Source organism: Geotrypetes seraphini, chromosome 2 (genome assembly GCF_902459505.1).
Source record: "Geotrypetes seraphini chromosome 2, aGeoSer1.1, whole genome shotgun sequence".
In the NCBI taxonomy this organism is placed as follows: domain Eukaryota; kingdom Metazoa; phylum Chordata; class Amphibia; order Gymnophiona; family Dermophiidae; genus Geotrypetes; species Geotrypetes seraphini.
Genome location: NC_047085.1, coordinates 293635552 through 293658127, shown reverse-complemented (window position 1 = coordinate 293658127; position 22576 = coordinate 293635552). Strand labels below are relative to the sequence as shown.

Here is a 22576-nt window from a genome sequence, read left to right as displayed (position 1 = left end):
TATAAAATAATATTATTAAAACACAACAACTGGGTTTTTACCACGCAAACAACAGTTTTGCTAGTGCTTTTTCCCACTACTCGCCCCCATCAGATTTTATTTCTCCTTACTTATTCTAGGGCAGTAATAACAAGAACTCTCCCAAATCTGGCGCCCTCGCCCCTTGTGCTCTCGTACGCAACATCGTTCATTTTTCTAGAATCTCATCCCCCCCTCCCTCCCCCCCGCCTCACACGCACACCTTTACCCCCATCTTTGTTTTCCTTTCGCCCATCAAATTCCACCTGTGGACTCTACAGCCTCCCCCCTCCCCCCCGCTCTGGTAGGAACCAGCTCTACAGCCTTTGGTCCTCGAACCTCGCCCCTGGGCAAGCAGGTGCTCGGACGCGCGAGAGGTGGTGGTGGGGGTGGGGGAGGGGGAGGAGGAGGCGGAGCCGGTGCGCGCGCCGGCGGAAAAGCAGCAGCAGCAGCAGCCACCGCCTCCTCCTCCTCCTCAGCTTCGGCAGCCGCCGTCGCTTCAGCTGCAGTTGCGCCGCGTCTGTTCGCTCTCGCCTCCATCCCCGCCGCCTGCGTGCACCGTGGCTACGCCGAGCAGCCGGAGCCAGCAGGCGGAGCGCAAAGGAAAGCAAAGGCGCCCGAGGGGGCTCGCGCGGGTGCAGGTGCAGCAGGTTCAGGTTCCGCCGCCGCCGCCGCCTGGCACTTACCCCGGAGCGCGGGCGAGGGCGAGAGGAGGATGCTGCGCTTTGACAAGGTCAGGCTCTTGCACTGAAGCCCGGCGACCCCCGCCCAGCGCCCAGCTCGCCCGCCGGCAGCGCCGGGGCTTTTGCATGCTCGCCAGCAAGCCAGCCGCTTCGACGCCTCCCGGTAAGTGCTTGGAGTCCGCCGTGCTCAAACAGGGGCCACCCGTGGGAGGAGGATTTTTGTGTTCACTCCAGGATGTGTTTGTTCTTCCATTCTCGCCCCAGCGCTGATCGCCAGAACCGGTGGAATAAAAAGCAATGGGGGGGGGGGGGGGGTGAGGGAAGGAAGCGACGAGAGGCAACCGGGATTGCACTTGCCCTTAGTCCTGAGCGCTTCGGCTCAATGTCACGGCCGTGTCGCTCGTAGAGCACAATGGAAAGGCTCAGCCGGCACCTCTGGAAGCCTCTGCCTTCTAAATATAGCCAGCTGGAAACTGGGGCGATTTCCTCGCGCTCTGTTGGGGGGGGGGGGGGGGGGAAATCCTGCCGGTTCAGTCACAGTTGTTCAGTGTTTTACGAAGGGGACATGTCTCGAGTCTGTAGCTTTCGATTTTTTTCTGTGCCTGTGTGTAAGACCGTAGGATGTGCAATCTGATATTTGTCTGATCCATAATTAATGACGGGAAAGGAAGCAGATTTTCTATCGCTCATTTTTTTTTTTTTGGTCGTTGCTGTTCGCTCTTACCTTATTCTTAACGTAATGTGTTTGCATCGATTGCCTTAGTATAACTGAACTTGATCTAAAAGGAGATGCGCTGTGTGTATCTGCTGTCTGGTATTATTACCCTGTGGCCAAGAAGGAATAGAAATAGCCTTGCAGAACGGAAAGCATCATCTTGGCATGTGTCAAGTTAGCTTCAGACAGGGAAGGAAGGGAGGGGGGTGGGGTGCACAGAACCAGTTAAAGTAAATGCTATGTGCAATCTGCTTCATACTTGGTTCGCTTTATTGTTGGCTTTTACGCTACTGCGGTAGCCTTGGTTCCCCAAAATTTTTTTGATGAACCTGTTTGGTTTCTTCGAGCGAAGTTAGTCTGTTTCAATTCCAAAAGAGAGAACCCCCATAGGCTTTTAGCAAACTGCTATCTTTTAAGCTTTTAGGAACTGGGGCTATTTGCAAAGAGAGAAGCCTTTTCTGATATGATTTTGTAAAATTGGGAGTGGGGTGGGGGTAGGGCAGTGGGAACACAACTTTACATTTCAAGCCTGTTTAATTTATGATGTCATTAGTATTAATGCATTCAAGTGCCTATTCGTTGAGTGTCCTAAACTCTGCCTCTGAAAAATAGCAAGAGTTTCTGTTGGTTTTTGGTATAATAATGGATTCTTGTTAGATTTAGGGTGAAGAAATACAGCACATCGAAATAGTTGCTTGGTATACATTCCTGTGTTGTAGTCCTGAATCTAAATCTTGTTTCTGAATGGCTACCAGTTATTGACATCCAAATCTATACGTTAAATATTTAAGCTCAGCAGCTGCAATATCTGGGTCACCTGAAGAAGATAAAGTTTAGGCGTTCATTTCTAATTATTGCCGTTTACTCATAATATTGGAATTCCTCATGTTGTTAACATGCTTCTCTATTACCTCCCCCACCCCCTTTTCTATAGACATACAGGAAAAAAAAGGCTTACCAAATTTAGCAAATATATCAGCCTAGGTATCATTACAAAAGAGCAAATTATATACTTTGAGAATTATATTCTGACAGATGTGGGGTCATGAAATAGCTTTTGGTGGGTCTATATTCTAAGTCAGAAATGTAGGAGGCTTTAACAGTTAAAATTTTGCAATTATGAGATTTTACTTGGCGATTATTAAACTGTCCATGAATAGGGGTTGCCCAAGGAAGGCTATTTCAGGCTCTGTCGACACCAGTTTTAGTCCTCCATCTGTATAAAGTCTTCATGCAAACATTTGTCCTAGAAAAATATGTATTTTTAAAGGTACTCGAATCTAAGGGCTTGCAGTAGATGTTGAGGTTGCGTTTTACCTTTTGAAATACAGTATGTGCAGCTTTCATGCATGAGACACAGAAAAGGGCTAGTCAGTAGTGTATGTGTGAAGCTGTATGTAATACAGTAGGTAGAATTATTTTGGAAATATATGATGTTGCACTGGGTTGTGACTAAAATGGCAGGCATGATCTTTCTGAAGATCAGTTATGTGGATTATCATGGATTACAAAGCAGTTTTACAGACACAGTGGGGGATTTCACATATGCTGTGCAACAAAACAAGGATATGGGGTATCTCGTAGCTGAATTTTTGAAGTGCACTTGAGAAATGTGAAAGAAAACCTTTCTGAAACAGCACCTTTGGATTTGTCATTTTCATTCCTCTTATATCAAAAGCCAATTGACCGATGGCAATACAGAACTAGTTCAGAGCCAAAGCAGGTATGCATGATTCTGTTTGAATAATTTGCCACATATCACAGCAGTTTTTTAATTTATTTATTGGCATGCTGTACAATGTAACTTGCTTGTTTTACAAAGGAGATGTTCAAAAATGTTCATGTGTAAAATGGGAACAGCAAATTATTTTTTTCTTAATGCATTTTATAATGACATATGAAAGTAGATGACATGAATTACTTACTGTAGGATGTCATAATGATGGTATTAGTGGTTACAATTTTCTCTTCCAAAAATATCAGCATGGATTTAGGAATTTACAAAATATTGTAGACTAAGAAATAATCCCAGTGTATTTCTGCAATTTATACAGTGCTATCAAACTATCTTTTATTAATTACTCTGCATGTTTCATTCCCTTTCTTCTCTGAACAAAACACCCAGAAGGGGTCTGTACAACACTGACCATTCTAATGGTCAGTTTGGATATCATGAGAGCTCGGACTTCTTTAGATGAATTCCATTATATTTGTTACATGTTCATATTTCAGTCTTTTTACAGTGCTTTGTAATGCTTGACTAGATAAAATATATTTATTTATTTTATTAGGGTGACAGGGTAGCTGTCTAGACTGCAAGAAGTGAGGTGTCTCAAGTGTTGACACTGTCTTTATTGCTTTGTAATATTTTATGAGACCACTAAGGGGTGGGGGCTGCTCCAGTCTTTGGACCTAATAGGGTATATATACATACAAATGACAACCCCGCAGGGGTGTCAAAGTCCCTCCTCGAGGGCCACAATCCAGTCGGGTTTTCAGGATTTCCCCTATGAATGAGAGTGGTTCCAGTCGGAAAAGATATTTCCAGAGCAATGGTTCATCTGAACAATACTTTGAATGAATTAATAGGTTGGATTGAGGATAGACATTTGATTTGCAATGAAGCAAAGACAGAATTGTTATGGAAAACTAGAACAGAGCAGGTTGCTACTCCATTTAAATGTCAAGTTAATTGGAGGTATTTCTGGATGAGAGCTGTGATTTGAACACCTGTACTTACATGCAAAGCTTTTCTGAATGTCTGACAAATGGGTAGTAGACTGAAGCCTTTAGATGAGGCCCCTTTTAGGACTGTGGTTCAGATTACTCTGGCTATAACCATAGTTCAATCTGTAGGTGTAGCGTGTTTGTTAGGTTATTAGGAAAAAGCTGTGAAATGGTTTCAGGTGTTATAGAATATGGCAGAAGGGGATGATTTTTGGGTGCAACAGGAGTACAGGGGATGTTTAAGCCCTTAACCTTAGGATTCAGAACTGAGAGTAGCTGGTCCTGCCTAACTGTACTGTAGAATAAATTTGAACGTACAAGAGTATGGATGTGAAAGATAAAGTACAGAAACTGGGCTTTTTTGATTATACAGTTTATACAGTAGGCCTAGAGGATTAGCAGAAGTTATTCACCAGGAAGAGACTATGGGGAATTTAAGAAAAGGTAAAAATTAGGGTCACTACTAACCAGGAGCACACTAGGGGTATGAAACATGAGTTATTGTGGAAAATGATTGGGTTGGACTAGTGAAGGGTTAAAAAAGGGAGGTTAAGGAGTCAATTGGTTTGTTTTTTTTAGTTAAGGGTAAGCAATGATGGTTAATCTGTGCTCGTGTTTCGGGAGGCAGGTAGGCATAGGGTGATACTTTGTGAATTTGTATTGGATTGTGATATTATTATTTTATTTTGACATCTGAATTTTGAACTACCTAGAACAATGAGTTCTAGCCACTGAGGTAGTATATACAAAATAAAGGGCTCTTTTACTAAACCGCATTAGGTGCTAATATGCACCTAATGCAGCAAAAAAGGAGTATTGTGAGGGTAGCTCAGGCATCCTTCAGTAACTCTGATATCTTAAAGCTAAAAAAAAATAAAAAAATAAAAATAAAAATTTTTGAGAGGGCATGCGCACTGACACAGGCACCTAATTTAATTGAGCAATAGGCTTATTCAGTGCCTATACTGCCACTCAACACCTCACAATCAGCTTTAATTGAACTTGCATATCTCCCTCATTATTCACGGGGGATAGGGGCAGAGCCGGACCGCGAATAGGGAAATACCGTGAATATTCGACTCTGACCCACCACCGCCTCCCCCTCCCCCTGGCATCCGGCCTTACCTGATGGTCTAGCGGGCTTTCGGGGCAGGAGTGATCTTCCTACACTCCTGCCCCGTGTAGATCGCCAATAGGAAATGGCTGTAGGGAGTTCCCGTCATAGTCTCGAGAGACTACGGCAGCCATTTCCTATTGGTGATCTGCATGGGGCAGGAGCGTAGGAAGATCGCTACTGCCCTGAGAGCCCGCTAGACCACCAGGTAAGGCCGGGATGCTGGGGGGAAGGCAAAAATATGGGTTTTTTTCCCCCTCCCCCCAAAAAATTGTGATTATGTGAAATCGCAAGTGGGAAAACCGCAAATGGGGAGGGGGAAGTGTAATTGAAATTTAGACACCTAACTCAAAAAACTTCATTCTATAAAATGTAGATGCCTAGCCCAAAGCTCCTACACTAAAAGTGGGCATGGTTAGGGGTGGATCATGGGTGTGTTTTTGAATTAGGCACATCTTTATGAATCAAATCGGGTGCCTTTAGACTTTGATATTAGTGCCTACTTTAGGCATAGAAAACCCTGGCATAAATTGGGGATGCCTAAAGGTTAGGATGCTGAGTGCTGCCTAAGCATGCTTAGGTGATGCTAAGTGTGATTCTATAATGGGCGCCTAAGTTTTATATAATCAGGCCAGATTCTCGAACTAGCGCCGATATCGGCAGCTGCCTTAAAAGCAGTCGCCAATCGTGTATCAGTCATGCATTGGCGCTGGTTTCGGAATTGCACTGACATGAAAGATAGGTGTGGGAAATGTGGGCCAGGGTTTATTTGAGCCTACATTTCTGGCACCTATCTTCGCATGATTGGTGCCTATTATAGGCTGCCTAATGTCACTTTTGGTGTTGGCCTTGACTGCTTTGGCGTTCAGTGGCCTAAAGTACCTGTGTAGGTGCAATTCCGGTGCTGATTTTCTAGGTGCCGGTATGTGCCTCAAATCTTAGTTAAAAACAATGTTTGGACAGCATTTTTAACAGACGTATGGGTCGGTGCCTAGAAAATCGGTGCTGGTTCAAAAATCTGGGCCTCGGTGCCTAAATCACTGCCTAACTTTAGGCAGACTTTATAGAATCAGGACCTAAATAGTTAGCGCATGGATAATGCAGGAAACCTTACCATGTACAATATGGGTGGTGGTAAGAGTGATTTAAAAAAAATGGCTGTGCTTTAATGGCACAATAAAACAGGGGAACCAATTCCACAAAAATCGAACAAGCAAGAGCAAAGTGGAAATGTCCAATCAGAATGGTGCACAAAAAAGTGTCTTTCAACTCATCTGATAAATCCAATGATCTTTATTCATCCAAACCAATTCAAACATCCAAAGCAACTCAATGACTCGACATGATCATATTTCGGCCATCCGGCCTGCATCAGGAGTCTTAGGAGTCTTTGGGTATCAAATGGTCTTTAAAATAACAAGTGGACTAAAGTAAAATGTTCATGCCGTTGCTCTGAATCTATAGCACTGCAAAACAACTCGGCCATATCAGATGAGTTGAAAGACACTTTTTTGTGCACCATTCTGATTGGACATTTCCACTTAGCTCTTGCTTGTGATCTAATGGCAACATAAGCTTATGGTCATTAATGGGAAAAAAAAATAGAAAAAAGCCATTTTTACCCCCACAACATAAATGGTCTTAGCATGTGGGAAAGACCTGCCTAATGGCAGAACACACTAAAGCCACTTTTTACCGCAGCTTAGTGAAAGGACAGATAAGGTAGTAGAAAAAAAAACACTGTGTAATTATAAGCAAAAATAGACTAGCCTCAATGTGAGAAATCACAGTATCTAGAACCAGTGACTAGTTATTTCCACTATGAAGAATGCATATTGTTATTGACTTGGAAGGGTATAAAAGTATTCCAGATGAAGGGAAGCACAATCAAGAGTAGAAAGTAGAGATGCCATAGAGCTTATACCACTTTGTAGGGCACAGCAGAGGAGGTAAAGTGATGTGGAAGAGTGGCCTAGAGGTTAGAGCTGCAGCCCCAGCAACCCTGAGATTGTGAGTTCCATCCCAGGTACCACAGTTAGAATGTGAGCCTGGCAGGACAGACAGGGAAAACACTTAAGAGAACCTGATTACTATTCAATGTAAACTACTTTGGGTGAATCTCATCATGAAAAGGTGGTAAATAAATAAAAGTTGATCCTAATAATCAGGCTTTTTTTTTTTTTTAGATGTTTGTCAAATAGCTATTTATATTCTGAAGTTACCTTTATAGATATCAGAATATGCTGGGGTTTTTTGTTTTTGTTTTTTGTGTGTATTGATTTTATTTGTTTGTTTTTGTGTTTAACACCAGTTTTATAGTTTGTTAAGCCTGTTTCCTTCAGTTCCAGTTATTGGTTAAATTGCTTGTGTATCAAAGTTTGACAGTCAAGTGATGATAGGACCGAAGGTCATCGGGATTTGTCCATGAATGTGCAGTATATCAAAAGGGATAAATCAGTGTTTAAAATGTTTGGCTATTTAACTAAATTGACAAATCAAGGGTTCCTTTTACTAAGGTGCGCTAGCGTTTTTAGCGCATGCAGCATTTTAGCACGCAATAAACCCGCGCTACACTTCTAGAACTAACGCCAGCGACAATTTATTGCGCGTTATTCTACGCATTAAGGCCCTAACGCACCTTTGTAAAAAGGAGCTCCAAATTTATAACATAGCAATCAGCTTATATACTATAGGACCGTGAAGTTCTATGCGGTTAACAAAAAATTATAATAGTGTATACAATTGAATAGATTGAAGATTATGGGGGTAATAATTAAAAAAAAACAAAAACCTCTAAAAAGTGTCCTAAATGGCTACTTGGGACGATCAAAAAGCCTGATCGTCCAAGTACCCATAACCAAAGCTGGTTTTTAGACATATCTAAAATCAACTTAGGCCTTTCCCCTGCCTCTAAACGCACAGAGAGAAAAGAGGTGTGTTTAGAGGAGGGGAAAGAGCAGGGAAAGGGCGGGAGGTGGGCCGACCTACACCTAGCCGTACAACAGGTATAACCAATACAGTTTAGTGGGCACTTAGACCTTTTTCACTTAGACAAAATAAAACCAGGTCTAAGTGCCGAAAAAGGGGCCGCTGAGCTGATGGCCGTTGGCGCCATCAGTTCAGTGGCCCGGAAACCTAACCATCACGGCAGGAGAGATGCCGCGGCAGTTCGGTAGAGGAGTGATGGCATCGCGGTAGGGGAGATGAGGCATCTCTCCTGCTGCGATGGATCACTCCCCCCCCACAAACAACATCGGGGCAAGAGGGAGCCCAAACCCTCTTGCCCCTTTGAAGCCGCGCCCCCCCCCCCGACTCGATCTGGACAAGAGGGAGCCCAAGCCCTCTTGCCCCGTTGAAGCCGCGACCCCCCTACACCCCGACAAGTTCGGGCCAGGAGGGAGCCCAACCCCTCCTGGCCCAGGCGACCCCCTACACCCCGACACATTTGGGCCAGGAGGGAGCCCAAGCCCTCCTGGCCCAGGCGACTCCCCTACCCCCACCCCCCACTACATTACGGGCAGGAGGGATCCCAGGCCTTCCTGCCCTCGACGGACGACCCCCCACCCCCCTTCCCCGTACCTTTTCGTTGTTGGCCGGACAGACGGGTGCCAAACCCGTCCATCCGGCATGCAGGCCACCAAAGAATGGGGCCGGATTGGCCCAGCGGTACCAAAGCCCCGCCTACTGGTGTGGCCTAAGGCGCCTGGGCCAATCAGAATAGGCTCAGGAGCTTAGGCCCCTCCTGTGGGTCTTTATACCGCGCCCACGGCCCGTCTTCTTATAAATGGTGGTCTGTCGTCCACTTTTGAACTCTGCCGGGGGACGCACCAGGGCTGCCCTCTTTCGCCGCTTCTGTTTGTCTTGGCCCTGGAGCCCTTGGCCATTAAGATACGTACCTGATCTGCGCGGGATCCGGGTGGGGGCGCACTGAGTGTCACCTCATTCTATTCGCCGACGACATCTTACTTTTTCTCGACCAGGCTCCCATCCATTTGCCGATCGCTCTTCGCTTGGTGACGAACTTTGGTGGTCTTTCGGGCCTTCAGGTCAATTGCGACAGTCTGAGGTGATGCCTCTTACGGGCCTTGGCTGGGCGCCTTGGCAAGCGCAATTACCTATCCCGCCTGTACAAAAACCTATGCGGTAACTGGGTATATATCTACATCCGGATCCCCGAGTTCTATAAAAGCTAACATCCTGGACGCCATCAAGAAGATTGGACTTCTTTGCAATACTTGGAGGGATCTTCCCTTGTCACTTTTTGGACGGGCTGCTCTCATTAAGATGATCCTTTTGCCTAAAATTCTTTACCCGATTCAAACGGTGCCTTTTTGGATTTTGCAATGCGACATTGGTAAGCTTTCGTTCTGTCTTTACTACCTTCTTGTGGCGTTCTCGTTCGGCACGCATTAGTTATGCCAAGTTAACCCTTCCTAAAGGGCAGGGGGTTCTTGGCCTACCAGATATTAGAGTTTATAATGTGGCGGTCCTTCTGCGCTTTATTCATGAGGGGGTTTCTCGATCGGCTCGATTCTCCCCTCTGGGGTGGCGGAATGATTGGTGTGCTCCATATACGTTTCTAAATCTGCTGTATTCTCCCCGTGACTGTGGAAGTGGGGGACTGCCCTCTAAGCTACGGTTTCTGAAGCCCTTCCATTTGGCGTGGCGGTGGTGGCATAGAGTTCAAGGCAAAACACCAGTGGCATCTCCGTTCTTGCAGTTGATGGGCAATCCGGCTTTTCCATCTGGTCTTGAATGCAGCAGCCCTTTTGCAACTTGGGCTTCTCGTGGGGCCGGTGCCCTCTATGAGATGTTGGATGAGGGTTCGGGCGCCTTTGCCTCGTTTATGAAATTCCAGGACCGTTGGGCCGTCCCAAATACTCAGTTTTGTGCTTATTTGCAGGCGCGGCATTATTTCAATAGCCTTTCCCAAGCCCATGGGTCGGCGTGGTTGTGTGGGCCCCTGGATGACTATCTTTTGCGCGTACCCGCCTCGATGGGGTTGCTCTCTGTCTGGTACAAAATAGCTGGAGTTGTTCCTTCCGCAGGCCTTCTGTCTCAATTTCGGGACCAATGGAACCGTGATCTTTTTACTTCCTATACGCCAGATGCCTTCTGGGAGCTTTTTCAGGTCCTACAGGTCTTCGTGCTGTCTGCGGCTTGGCAGGAGACTCAGTTCCGGGTTCTTCATAGAGTCCATATTACTAAGCAGCGGGGGGCTAGGATGGGCCTGTGGGATGATGACTTGTGTAGTAAATGTGGGAGGAGCCCTGGGACGCATTTACATTCCTTTTTGGAATGTCCTCAACTCACTTTGTGGAATACGTCCTTTGCGCAGCTTCGACTGGTCTTGCAGAGGGATTTGGAGTGGGATTATAAGACGTTGCTTTTGGGTGACCAATCTTTCCTGGACACTCAGGGACTCACGGAATCTCAGCGACGTTTTGTATACCTGATTCTTTTGGCGGTCAAGCGAACTATTTTGCTTCACTGGACTCAAGATGGGCCAATTCCTGTCGACAGTTGGCTGGGTCAGCTGTCAGATCTGGCTAGCTTCGCCATTACCGGCATACATTAAACCCTGAGAGGCTGGCCTATAAGGCTCTTTGGCATGTATTTCTACAGCTACCTTTGGTTGCCCGGTATAGTGGGGGATGAGGGGGGTTTGATCGGGGGGAATGGTTGTGGAGTGTTTGTTGTTCTGGATGGTTGGAGCTGAGTGTTGTGGTGAGTGGCCCTCCCAGTAGGGGGAGCTGATTTGGATGGCTGTTTTTTGTTGTTTGTTCTACTAAAAAAAAAAAAATGGTTGGGGGCCGACGGGGTACCAGGGGACGACGGTTTTTGTGTCTGCGTCTTTTCGCTCACTCTGGGGGGTCCATGGGGTATTTATGTATATATTTTTTTATTGCTGCTGTGTTGGGCTGAGTCTGCCTCCTCTTCCTCTGTTTCAGTTGTCAGCTCTTTCCCTGTTCCCGATTGTTGGCAGAGGTTAGTCCTCTGTGGCACTTTTACTGTTATTGTACCCTCTCTGTGACCTTTTCCTAGGGTGCAGTTTTGGCTCTCATATTGCTGTTTATTCTTGCATTTTTGGTATGTACAACGTTGGTGTCCTTATTGCCCTTGTTATCTTGTTGTTCCCTTCCTACTAATAAAAATGATTTACAAAAAAAAAAAAAAAAAGAAATAATTACTGCATGAATGGAACAGTCTCTAGGGGAATAATGGCTCTTCTCATTTTCCTGAGGGCAACACTCTTTCTATAAGTCTAGGGTGCCAAGACTTATAGGTTTCTGAGCTTATCATGCTGGATTCTCAGGTGGCCAAGGGCTGTGTGGTTACTTCTAACCAGGGGCAACTTTCCTATTTTTCCAAACCCACAGGGTAGAAAACTCTATGTGGCTGTTGGAATCATCCTTGGAGTTCTATTTAGGAGTGCAAGTCTTGTCTTCTGGCCGTCAAAATGCAGCTCATTTTCCATGGGGCGGTGAATTCACCTTCTAGATTATGCCTAGTGCGCCTTCCTGTTAAGGGCAGTAGATTCTTGGAGAAGCTTGCATGGAGTTAATACTGGATTTTATGGTTTCCGGATAGCAGAGGTTACCGCACCTTAATCCTAGGAGTTCTTTTATGTTCTCACCGTTACGGTTCTGTTTTCAGAATTCTAACATGTTCCTTCTTACAGCACTGGATTTTTCACAGAGAGTTACTTTCTTTTTCCAGAAATTACAGCTATACTCTAGTCTGTTCCCTGACATTCTGTGTTTCACTCTGAAGGGGGTCTTGATTTCCTCTGACAGCACTTTAGGCTTTCTCATGGAGACAGGGACATGATGATGTCAAGAGATTGCAACTTTGAATCCTCTTCTCCCATTTCAGATTCTTTCTTGGGGTGACCGTGTATTCAGCGTCCAAAAGGTTGCGTTGCTGCGAGACACTCTACGTGTTACTGGAACTCGAGGTATTAGTTTCAGTTCTTTCAAAACTAAGGGTAGTTATTCCAGTTACTTAACAGTGCCCAAAAATGGAATTAATCAGACTGGGGCTGGATCTCTTACAGGTCAATTAGTTTCTCAGACTTAGATTTTTCCAAGCAAAAACTGTGAGTTTATTTACATCTTCCTAATGTCACTGCATCAGCAGTATCTTTGCTTGGCTATCCTCGAGCAACGATATCAGTTTTAACAGATGCCTATTGTCCTAGTTACGGTTCCACAAGAATTTTAGAAAATGAAGGGTAGTGGTGGCGGTATTTTCTCTCAAAGAGGAGATTCAAGTACATTCTTTCTTGGTTGACTGGTTGATTCAGACGTCTTCCAGCCAGGTCAATTTCTCAACACAAATGGGTGATTTCTTTTCTTCATTCTTTGGATGTGAGTCTTCAAAATTTACAAGGTGCTCTCTTGTCCTATGCCAATTATTGAAATATCTGGCAATGTTTCTTCCCAGAGGCTGGGGCGACAGGTTACAGTCTCAGATTCACCTTCTTCTTTAGTCACCAAGAACAAGAGTATGAGATTCTGTACAGGCTCTAAGATCCATGGTGTTGATTCCACTGGGACCTTTGGCTCGCTTTCATGTGAGAATGCTTCAGCAGTCGCTTGTGTTCTGGTGGTTTTCGGTATTTCAGGGCTTCAATAGTAGTATCCAGTAGGCTCCTCAAGCATCACTGCATAGTTTGGTGGCTCAACGAGAGCAATCTGTTCAAAGACATACCATGGTATTCGCTGGATTAGCTCATAGTCACCAAGCATGCCAGGTTGGAGGGTTTAGTGCCTTCAATCCTCAGTTCAAGGAGTCTGGTCTCAAGAGGAGACTAAGTGCTCATTTTTCGTCTAGAGCTGTGAACGATCAGACTAGTGCTTCAGCAGTTTCAGACCATGTTGCCGGCCTGACGATAAGTCTTTTAGGACAGTGTCAGAGTGGTAGTATTTCTCAACAGCCAGAGAGGTACTGGAAGTCCTCAGTTAGCAAGCAGAGTAAGGGTTCTGCTTCAATGGACAAAATCTAATCTTCCTCTTTTGTCGGTGTCTCATTTTTGGGACAGGAAAAAGGTTTATACAGCTTTCTCAACAAAATCTTCTACATCCCGCAAATTGGAAACTGTCTGCTCAGACGATCCAGCTCTCTGTGTAGAAGTGAGATCTCCTAGGACTAGACCTCATGGCCTCATCTTGAAATGCAAAGCATTCTAGTTTCTTAAGTAGACGCAGGAAGTGGTAGTCAGAGGGGATAGGAGCGTTGCTTCTTTCTCGCCTCTGGTTTGTCTTTTTAAGTGTTTCCCAAGCCGATTCTGGAACTTGGCTGCAACAGGAATGGCTATGTAGCTGCTGAGCTCCTCCCTTGGATACACAAACTGAATATTTATTACTATCTGATTTCCTTCAGACTGACTAATTTGATCTCTGATAGCTTCAGGAAAACAACTAAGCTTGGAATCTGCATTTGCTACTCAGGAGAAAAACAAAAGATTGACACCAACCCCTGTGACTTCTTCTAAAGTGCTTTTACCAGGTGATTCTATGGAGGTACTTGAACAACTGATGGAAGGAATGAAAAATGTGCAAATGATGTTTCAGGATAACTCTCAAAAGTTACAGGATAACTCTCTAAAGTTAACTTTACTTCAGGAAGAACTGACAAATTTAACTCATCAAATACAAATATCCAATTCCAGACTGAATAGTTGTGAGCAGAAAATTTCAGCCTGTGAGACAAAGCTCTCCAGTCTCAGCTGGATCATAAATCTATCATTACCATAACAAAAAAATTGGAAGATTTAGAAAATCGGGAAAGAAGAAATAATATCAGACTTCTGGGACTTCCTGAAAATATCCTGAAAGATTACTGAAAATATCGAGGGGCAAGATATGGTAGGTTTCCTGAAGGACTTTATTCCCAAAGTGCTATCTGTGAAGTTTTCTCCACGTCTAGAATTTGAGAGGGCTCATAGAATCCCTTCCAGGAAAAGTAACACTGCTACTGGCCCCAGACCCGTAATTTTCAAGTTACTGAGATTCACACAGTGTTGGAAATTTTAAAGGTAGACAAGGAGAAAAACAGCATAAAGTAGCAGGATTCTAAACTGTTTTTTCCCCTGATTATGCAAAGGCCAGCTGAAACAAATGGGGGCGTTGTATGGATTATTTTTCCCTACAGTAATGAAGATCATTCACTGCAACAAAACAATATATTATGAGGATCTGTTGAAGTTACAAGAATACATTAGTCAACACGTAGATGGAATGTCCTAAGAATAAGGATGTGATTTTAACTCATTACTTGTTATCCTTTATTTTTTTTATTATAAGTTGGTGATATTTGTTTTGTATTAAACTGGTTTATTAATTTTTCCTTTGCTGTTTTGGTCTTAAATCGCTTAGTCATATGCCATTTGAATTAAGTTCTTTTTATTCTCTCAATGGTGAAGAGCTGAACACTCTACAGAATGATGGTGAACCATCAGAATGAGGCTTGGAATGCTGAGAGGTGACATCACTTACCCCTGCTATTCCTCAAATTGTTTTGTTGTCCTATTGGTGCTCTGCTCTCCTCTGCAGGAGATACTCATGGATTTGGATGATCCTAGTTCACAGTGATTTTGCCTCCGTGGTGTCTTTTTGAATGCTGGGGCTCTCCTTCTTTTAGGGTCGAGTTCTAACCATTGCACATGTGCGGCAGTCATAAGGATGCAGATGCATACTTAATGCTTAGTGGTTGGGCCTCTTGATTGGTTTGCAGAGTGTAGGACCGCTGACATTGAGTGGGTTGGCACTTCAGCGCACATTCTCTCTGTATGAAGAGGGAACAGTGTCATGCTCTCAATGCCCCAGAAGTGAATGTCTGTGTGTTTGTCGATGATGTGTTGGTGGTGTCCGGAGGGGAAGAGGTGTTAGCAGGTTTCTAGACAGCAGACAACAATAATGTGAAGGAGACTGGGTGGTTGGATGTTGTGAGCACCGCAGCCCTGACAGCTCCGGAGTTCCTGGAATTTGTATAATAATTGAAGGGGGATGTCGATTCCCTGGAAGGCAGCTTTTTCCGAGTATGTACTGAAGTGCCTCGTGGGCTGCATATTAGATCGCCCTTAACAGCTCTTTAAGTTGTGGAATTCTCAGCGACGTCTTTCTTCTTATTGGGAGCTCGAACTTTGTCGTGCGTGACTTTGCGCAGCAGTTTGTTCACTGTGTTGGTGGATCTCCAGATCCATGCATGGATTGTGAGCTGGTCCTCCCGGGTGGATTGAGTACCGGGGCAGAGTTTGGAGGATCATCGGCGATATTTTCAGAGAATACATTTGGTGGTCGAGTTTAATCTATTTAGTGAAGTTGAAGACTCATTGCTATTCACTCGGGAAGAACTGATAGAGCACTGCAGCTGCATATTCTGATATCTGCCCCTATATCTAGCCTTGCTAAGCTAAATGATTATCAAAACGTGAGCAGCTTAGGAACAAGAACTCGAACAGCGAAGGATGCGTTGCAAGTCTTGTGTATGGCTTAGGCAGGAATACTGCTTGTGAAAGTATGAATGGATGAAAAGGATGGTAGTGGTAATTGGAAGGACGAATGGATAATAGGTGTAAGGTTGATAAAGGTGGGTATGAATAAGAATTAACTGATTGAAGGAGTGAAGAGTGTTGATAACTCTCTGATTCTAGTATTTTTAGTTTACTCTATTTATATAAATTTGACAGATTTCAATTAATTAATATAAGTTATATTCGTACTGTTAATTTTAGTATTTAAACATTTATACATTTAAGGGGAAAAGAGAAAATTTTAGTAGTTTTAATTCTAATGTATTTACATAAAACTAACAATTTAATTATTTATTTAAAAATTTTCAAGAATGCATGGACCTATCAGTACCTTTAATTTATACTGAGGTTCTACTTTTATTTAATCAATAAGTTTTGATTTATTAATTAAAGTTGATATGGGGTTGCTTAGGAATATCCATTTTCACAGGGGCATTTTAAGTCTTTATTTATTTACTTAATAAATTAATTTACATGAAATATACATTGAATATGATCATATTTTACTTTAAGATTACAATGGAGTATTGTTTAACAAATCATTTTATTTACATTATATACTTCTCAGCTGTATTTTTATTGCTTAATAGCATTTTTAGTTCAATGTGAGATAATTACAATTAAATTAATTTTATTTGTTAAGTGGGGGATTATTTGAGGTGATTTAGAGTGCCTAGGAGTAGACTGTGGTTGTTAGTCATTATGGGTGCACCCAAGTTTATGAGATACTTATTGGGTTGGAGTTGGGGAGGGAGGAGAGGGGATTTTGTTTGAGTTCCTGGATGTGGGAGAAAATATTGGTATTTTCTGTGTTCAAAGGAAAATTAAAAGTTTATTTAGTAATCACTTTAAATGGCTTTAAAATATTTTCACTGAATGCCAATGGGCTCAACCATCCAATTAAGCGGAAAAAAACACTCAATTTTTTCAAACAGCAGGAAGCAGATATATATTTTATTCAGAAAACTCACTTATCTGCTAGTGAATCGGCCAAGCTGGAAGGGGGGTGGGTCAGGCATAGTTTTTTCGCCCCTGCAGTGGGAAAGAAGGCTGGGATGGCTATCCTAGTAAATAGAAAATGTTCAGCTGCATTTACAGATCTTACAGAGTATTTAAAAACGATTCTCTCTCCTACTCCTGGGAAAACTCCTGCAGTGTGCCACAGGGCTCCCCTCTGTCCCCCACCCTGTTCAATATTTACCTCACCTCCCTAGGAAACCTCCTGCAAAGCCTCAAGCTAAAATTCTTTATCTACGCGGACGACATTACCATAGTCATCCCTCTAACCAGTTTCACTCAAGAACTCCTTAACTCCCTCACAAGCATACTTAGTCAGAACTTTGGATGCTATCCTACAGATTAAAACTAAACCCAGACAAAACAAAATTCTTCCTAGCAACCCCCAAAGACAAAATCAAAGACACCACAATTCAAGTAAAAGGATCCACATTCCCCCTCGAACAAACTTTAAAAGTACTGGGTGTAACACTGGACAAACATCTATCCCTCGAGAAACACACTGATATCACAGTCAGGAAAAGTATCTCGACACTATGGAAACTCCGCACCATAAAAAATACTTTGATGACTCTTCATTCCGCCTCTTGGTACAATCCTCCATCCTCAGCGTACTGGACTACTGCAACATCATCTACTTGAGCTCCTCAAAGAAAACCATCAGGAGACTAAGGATGATCCAGAACACCGCTGTCCGCCTCATATTTGACCTGAAAAAATGGGACCATATCACCCCTTTCTACCACAAACTCCACTGGCTCCCTCTAGAATCCAGAATCATGTTCAAATTCGCCTGTTTCTGCTACAAAACAATATTTGGTTTATCTCCAAGCTACATCACCCCCCACTTCACCCTCAACCACAACTATAAGAACTCCCGCAAAATTCAACTCTTCGCCTACCCCTCCCTAAAACTATGCCACTCAAAAAAAATTCCTCGACAAAACCTACGCCTTCCAAACCGCCAAACTAAACCCCTGGCTAGCCCAAATGGTCCTCAAGGCCTACAACTACCTCGACTTTAGAAAACTACTCAAAACTCACCTTTTTCGAAAACCAAGACCCTTAATGCCCCTTTTCTACCCTCCTCCTCCCCCCCTTCTGATCTTCTCCCCTCCCCCGTCCCCCTCCTCTTCCCCCTACTTCTCTCCCTGCGGTTCGCAACTCTACGTTCAATTTGATATGTAACCTTTTGTAACTACTCTCTCCTTGCTGTTTGTAACTCTATGATCAACTGGATATGTAACCACTTGTAATCTCTGTTTAACTAATGTGAACCGCCTAGAACTCTTCGGGGTATGGCGGTATACAAATATTAAGTTATTATTATATTATTATTATTACAGCTCCTTTTACTAAGCTGCGATAGCGCTTTTAGCGGGAGTTTTGGCCCGTTCAATGCTGGCGTTACGGTCTAGCGCATTCGGCAATTCAGTGTGCGTTAAGCGCGCGCTGAAACTGCTATCGCAGCTTAGTAAAAGGAGCTCTTAGTGTCATTTCAGCAGATCCCATGAGAAGGTTGATTCAGGTGCACATGAGCTTAGGGAAAGAGATTCTGATACTTTTTAATATTTATGCCCCCAATTCAAACCAAGCTGAATTTTTTTTTTTTTTTAAACTCTTCAACAGTTGATTCTGCCACTGGCTTCTTCTAATTTATAACAGTAGCTGGGGACTTTAATGCTGTTATGGACCCATTGTTGGATAAACAGCCCAGTAAGTTGTTAAAAATCAATGTGCTTAGATAATTTAGTACAGTACTGTGGCTTGAAAGATATATGGCGGATCCTTCATTTTAATGCTCGGGAATTTTCTTTCTGCTCCCATGTACATAAATCATTTTCAATAATAGATTACATTTTTGTTTCAGATCAATTAACTCAGGAGGTTACAAAAGCCAGCATTGACCCAATTATTTTATCAGATCATGCTGGAGTTTGGATTGAATTTAAATTTGATGAACAAGATTGTAGTAGACCTGTTTGGAAATTCAGTAATACATTGCTTGCAGTTTCAAACTTTCTTGAGGAATTTCAATTAAAAATGAATGAATATTTTCAACTAAATGCCTCAGATGAAATCTCTTTAGAAACATTATGGGATGCTTTCAAAGCTACTATGAGAGGGCAAATCATTCATATTAAGCACATATTAGGAAACAACTTAAAATGGAATTTTCTAGTTTGGAACAAAATATTAAACATTTGGAGTCACATTTGGCCTCGAAATGGGAACAAATTACTTTACAAACCCTCTTAAAAGCTAAATATAAATACAATGAGATTTCCTCTCAATTGGCTAAGAAAAATTTGTTTTCTCAACAGGCTTTGTATTATGGAAACTCAAATAAAGTGGGAAAATTATTGGCTAATTACCTCAAAGCAAAAAAAAAGAAAAGTAAAGATTGTGGCTATCACAGATGAGAAGGGTGAAACTCTTTCTCAAATTGGAAATCTTTTAAAACAATCCTTGAAATATTATAAAGCTTTATATTCTGAGCTTTATTCAAATAAAGAACTTGAGGGTTTAGAGTTTTTAAAGTTAATCAAGGGACCAAAAATTCCCGAGCATATAAAAGGAAATCTTGATGCGCCTATATCATTGAAAGAACTTCAAGCAGCATTGAAGTCCCTTAGAGTTGGATCCACTCCAGGTGGTGATGGGTTTACTGTAGAGTTTTATAAATAATTCCAAATTACATTATTACCTCATCTTTTTAAATTTATATCAGGCTCAACTAACTAAAGGTTGCATTTCGGGTACTATGGCAGAATCTTTAACTATTGTTTTACCAAAGCCAAATAAAGATCCCATGTTGGTTTCAAATTACAGGCCTATTTCTTTGATTAATGTAGATGGCAAACTTCTGGCTAAGTTATTGGCTTTATACTTGGCCAAGGCTCTCCCTTATATTATCGGTATGCACCAAACGGATTTTGTTGCTCAAAGACATTCTTCAAACACCAGACTGGCTTTTCATATGCTAAATTTAACAAAAAGCTATGGAAGATCCGGCCTTCTCTGTATCTTTGGATGCAGAGAAGGCCTTTGATCATGTGGAATGGGCCTTCATGTATCAAGCAATGGATTGGTTTGATATTGGTTCCGGATTTTTACAAATGATTCAAACCTTGTATAGTTCCCCTTCTGCCAGATTATATATTAATAATACTTTTTCAGAACGTTTTCATCTAGAGAGGTTGTCCATTATAGGGTGTCCATTATCTCCTTTGCTTTTTGATATTGTTCTGGAACCCTTGCTATTGGCTATTCTCTGGCAAGGGGGATACAGGGTATTTCTTATGCAGGTCAGGAATATAAAGTCTCTGTGTATGCAGATGACATTTTGCTTCATTTGAGGAATCCTGAATCTACCATTCCGCATTTACTAGATTTGATTGATCGATTTGGTAAATTTTCTGTTTACAAAATAAATTGGAGCAAATCGGAGGTTCTTCCGCTAAATGTACATTGTAAAAAAGGATTATATGACTCATTCCCTTTTTTTTGGAAGGAAGAGGATATAAAATATTTAGGTATTTGGATTCAAAAAACGCTGGAAGATACAATGAGAGTAAATGAAGGTCACAGAAATGTGTGAACAATGGAACCCCTTACATCTGTCTTGATGGAGAGTCCAAACTGTCAAGATGATGATTCTGCCTGTAGTTTGCATACCAAATGGGTATGTTGCCAGTTTATTTTCAGGGGTCCTTTTATAAGAAATTGAATAGTATTCTTACTAAGTTTATTTGGCTGGGTAAAACTGCTCAAATTGCTTTAGTATCTTTAAAAAACCAATTGCGGCAGGTGGGGGTAAATTTCCCAAACTTTTATACGTACCATCAGGCCTATATACTGCATCAGGGTATGTATTGGATCCTTCCTGAGCTCATGGAACATCTCCCTGATTGGCTCTACTTAGAATGGCAACTCCTGTCTCCATTGATATTATGCCATATTTTAAGTATCAAGTTACCCAGGATTTATAAGGACAATAGAATTTTATTAGCTACCTGGCAAACATTGAAATTTATTAATAAATTAACACCTATTCTGATTCATTTATCCAAGTGTCAGTCCTTATGGTTGAACTCCAAGATTCAAATTGGCGAGTCTAAGATCTTCTGGAAGCATTGGCTTACACACACTTTATGATGTGTTATCTGATGGGAAGATGCTTGAATTTTTGCAACTGCAACAAACATTTGGTATTGCAAAGTCTCAAGTATATAAGTGGTTGCAGTTGAAGCAGGTCATTCATAAGGGGTTCCCTGATTGACGAAACTTAAAAACGCAGTATAGCTTGCCAGGTCTGTGCTTCCAGACAGATTTGCTGGGGCATCAGGCAGCCAAGTGGTATAAATTAATATCTGAATTTTTGAACAAGAAACCAAAAACTAGTCTTAGAGACATTTGGAGTATTGAGACAAAGCAGCAGATTTCTGCATCTCAATGGCCACAAATTTGGACTTAGAGGATGAGATGTACAGCATCAGCATCTATGAGACAAACATGGTTTTCTTTGTTGTATAGAAGCTTTTGGACCCCTGTTAGATTACAAAAATTAGTTTTTAAGTCAAATAGATGCTGGCATTGTCATCTTGATATAGGGACACTGGATTATCTTTTCTTCTTTTGTCATTTGATAACATAAATTTTGGAGATCCATTTGGGATCAAATAAATAGAATATTGGAAGTTCCTCTGGTATTGACGTATTACGTGGTGCTGTTCGGTATGTTATTGATCCCCAAGAGTCCAATAACTCCACATCACAATAGATTATTTCTCATCATGACAGGAGTTGCTATACAGCTTATTATGAAAAACTGGAAAAATTTGGACAGGTTAAACTATAGTTTTTGGTGGGAACCTTTATGTCAAATTTATAAATTTGAACATTTGAGTGCATTGCAATTGGGACATTATAAGAAATTCAAGGAGGTTTGGGATCCATTGATAAAATTTTGTAAAGATTGATTACTAGTTTTCCCCATTGATTATACACATCCAGGAAGGGTGGGGGGTGGGGGGAAATATGTATTTAATTTACTTTTTAATTGTAATCTGTTTAATTTGTTCATTTGTATTATTATTGCCTGTATTTTTACTGTATGGAAAGATGAGTGGGTGGGAATGGGAAGGGATATGTATTTATTATATCATTTGATGAAATTAAGTGCTGTTTATTTTGTACATTGTTTGATAATATGTTGCACTTGATGTTGGTTTCAAAATGAATAAAGATATGGAAAAAAAAAAAGTTTCCCATGCCCGACGATTGGATGGGTATCTCAGACTCACTTTCAGGCCATGGTAATCATACTATCTCCAGACTCTCCGCATCATCCATGGTATGCGAATCTGAGGGGTATTTAGAATTCCCAACTTTTGAGGTTCCCGGTTACTCCGAATTTTCTCTCCCAGGGTCCAATCAACATGGAAATTCGTATCACTCTGGTACGACCTAGCTCTTAAAAAGTCATATCTGGAGTGTCAGGGTTATGTAGAACAGGTTATTTCTTCTTTTTTCCAGGCAATACAGACGTCGTCTTCTGGCTTACGCAAACGTCTGGAGAGTTTTCAATTCTTCAGTAGTTCTAAGGGTATGCCGTCCTTCCAGACGTCTATGTCTTATATTCTTTCTTCTTCTTTTTTTTTTACACAAGGGTATTGCCAAGGGCTTACCATTTAATTTGCTTCAGCTTCAAGTGGCAATCATAGCTTGTTGCAAGGGCCAGCTATCTCGCTCTTCTCTTGCTT

General features: G+C 42.2%; 1 protein-coding gene across 3 annotated transcripts in view; it reads left to right on the top strand.

Annotated features, from left to right (window-relative positions):
* The first annotated feature begins 463 nt into the window (after positions 1-463).
* The window catches only part of CTNND2 (catenin delta 2), a 1866736-nt gene continuing 1844623 nt past the window's right edge, over positions 464-22576 (top strand). For all 3 annotated transcript variants that reach the window (XM_033929835.1, XM_033929832.1, XM_033929833.1), the window contains exon 1: positions 464-864. In XM_033929835.1, the coding sequence (XP_033785726.1) occupies positions 828-864 (37 nt within the window). In that variant the 5' untranslated portion in view covers positions 464-827. The remainder of the gene's footprint in view (positions 865-22576) is intronic.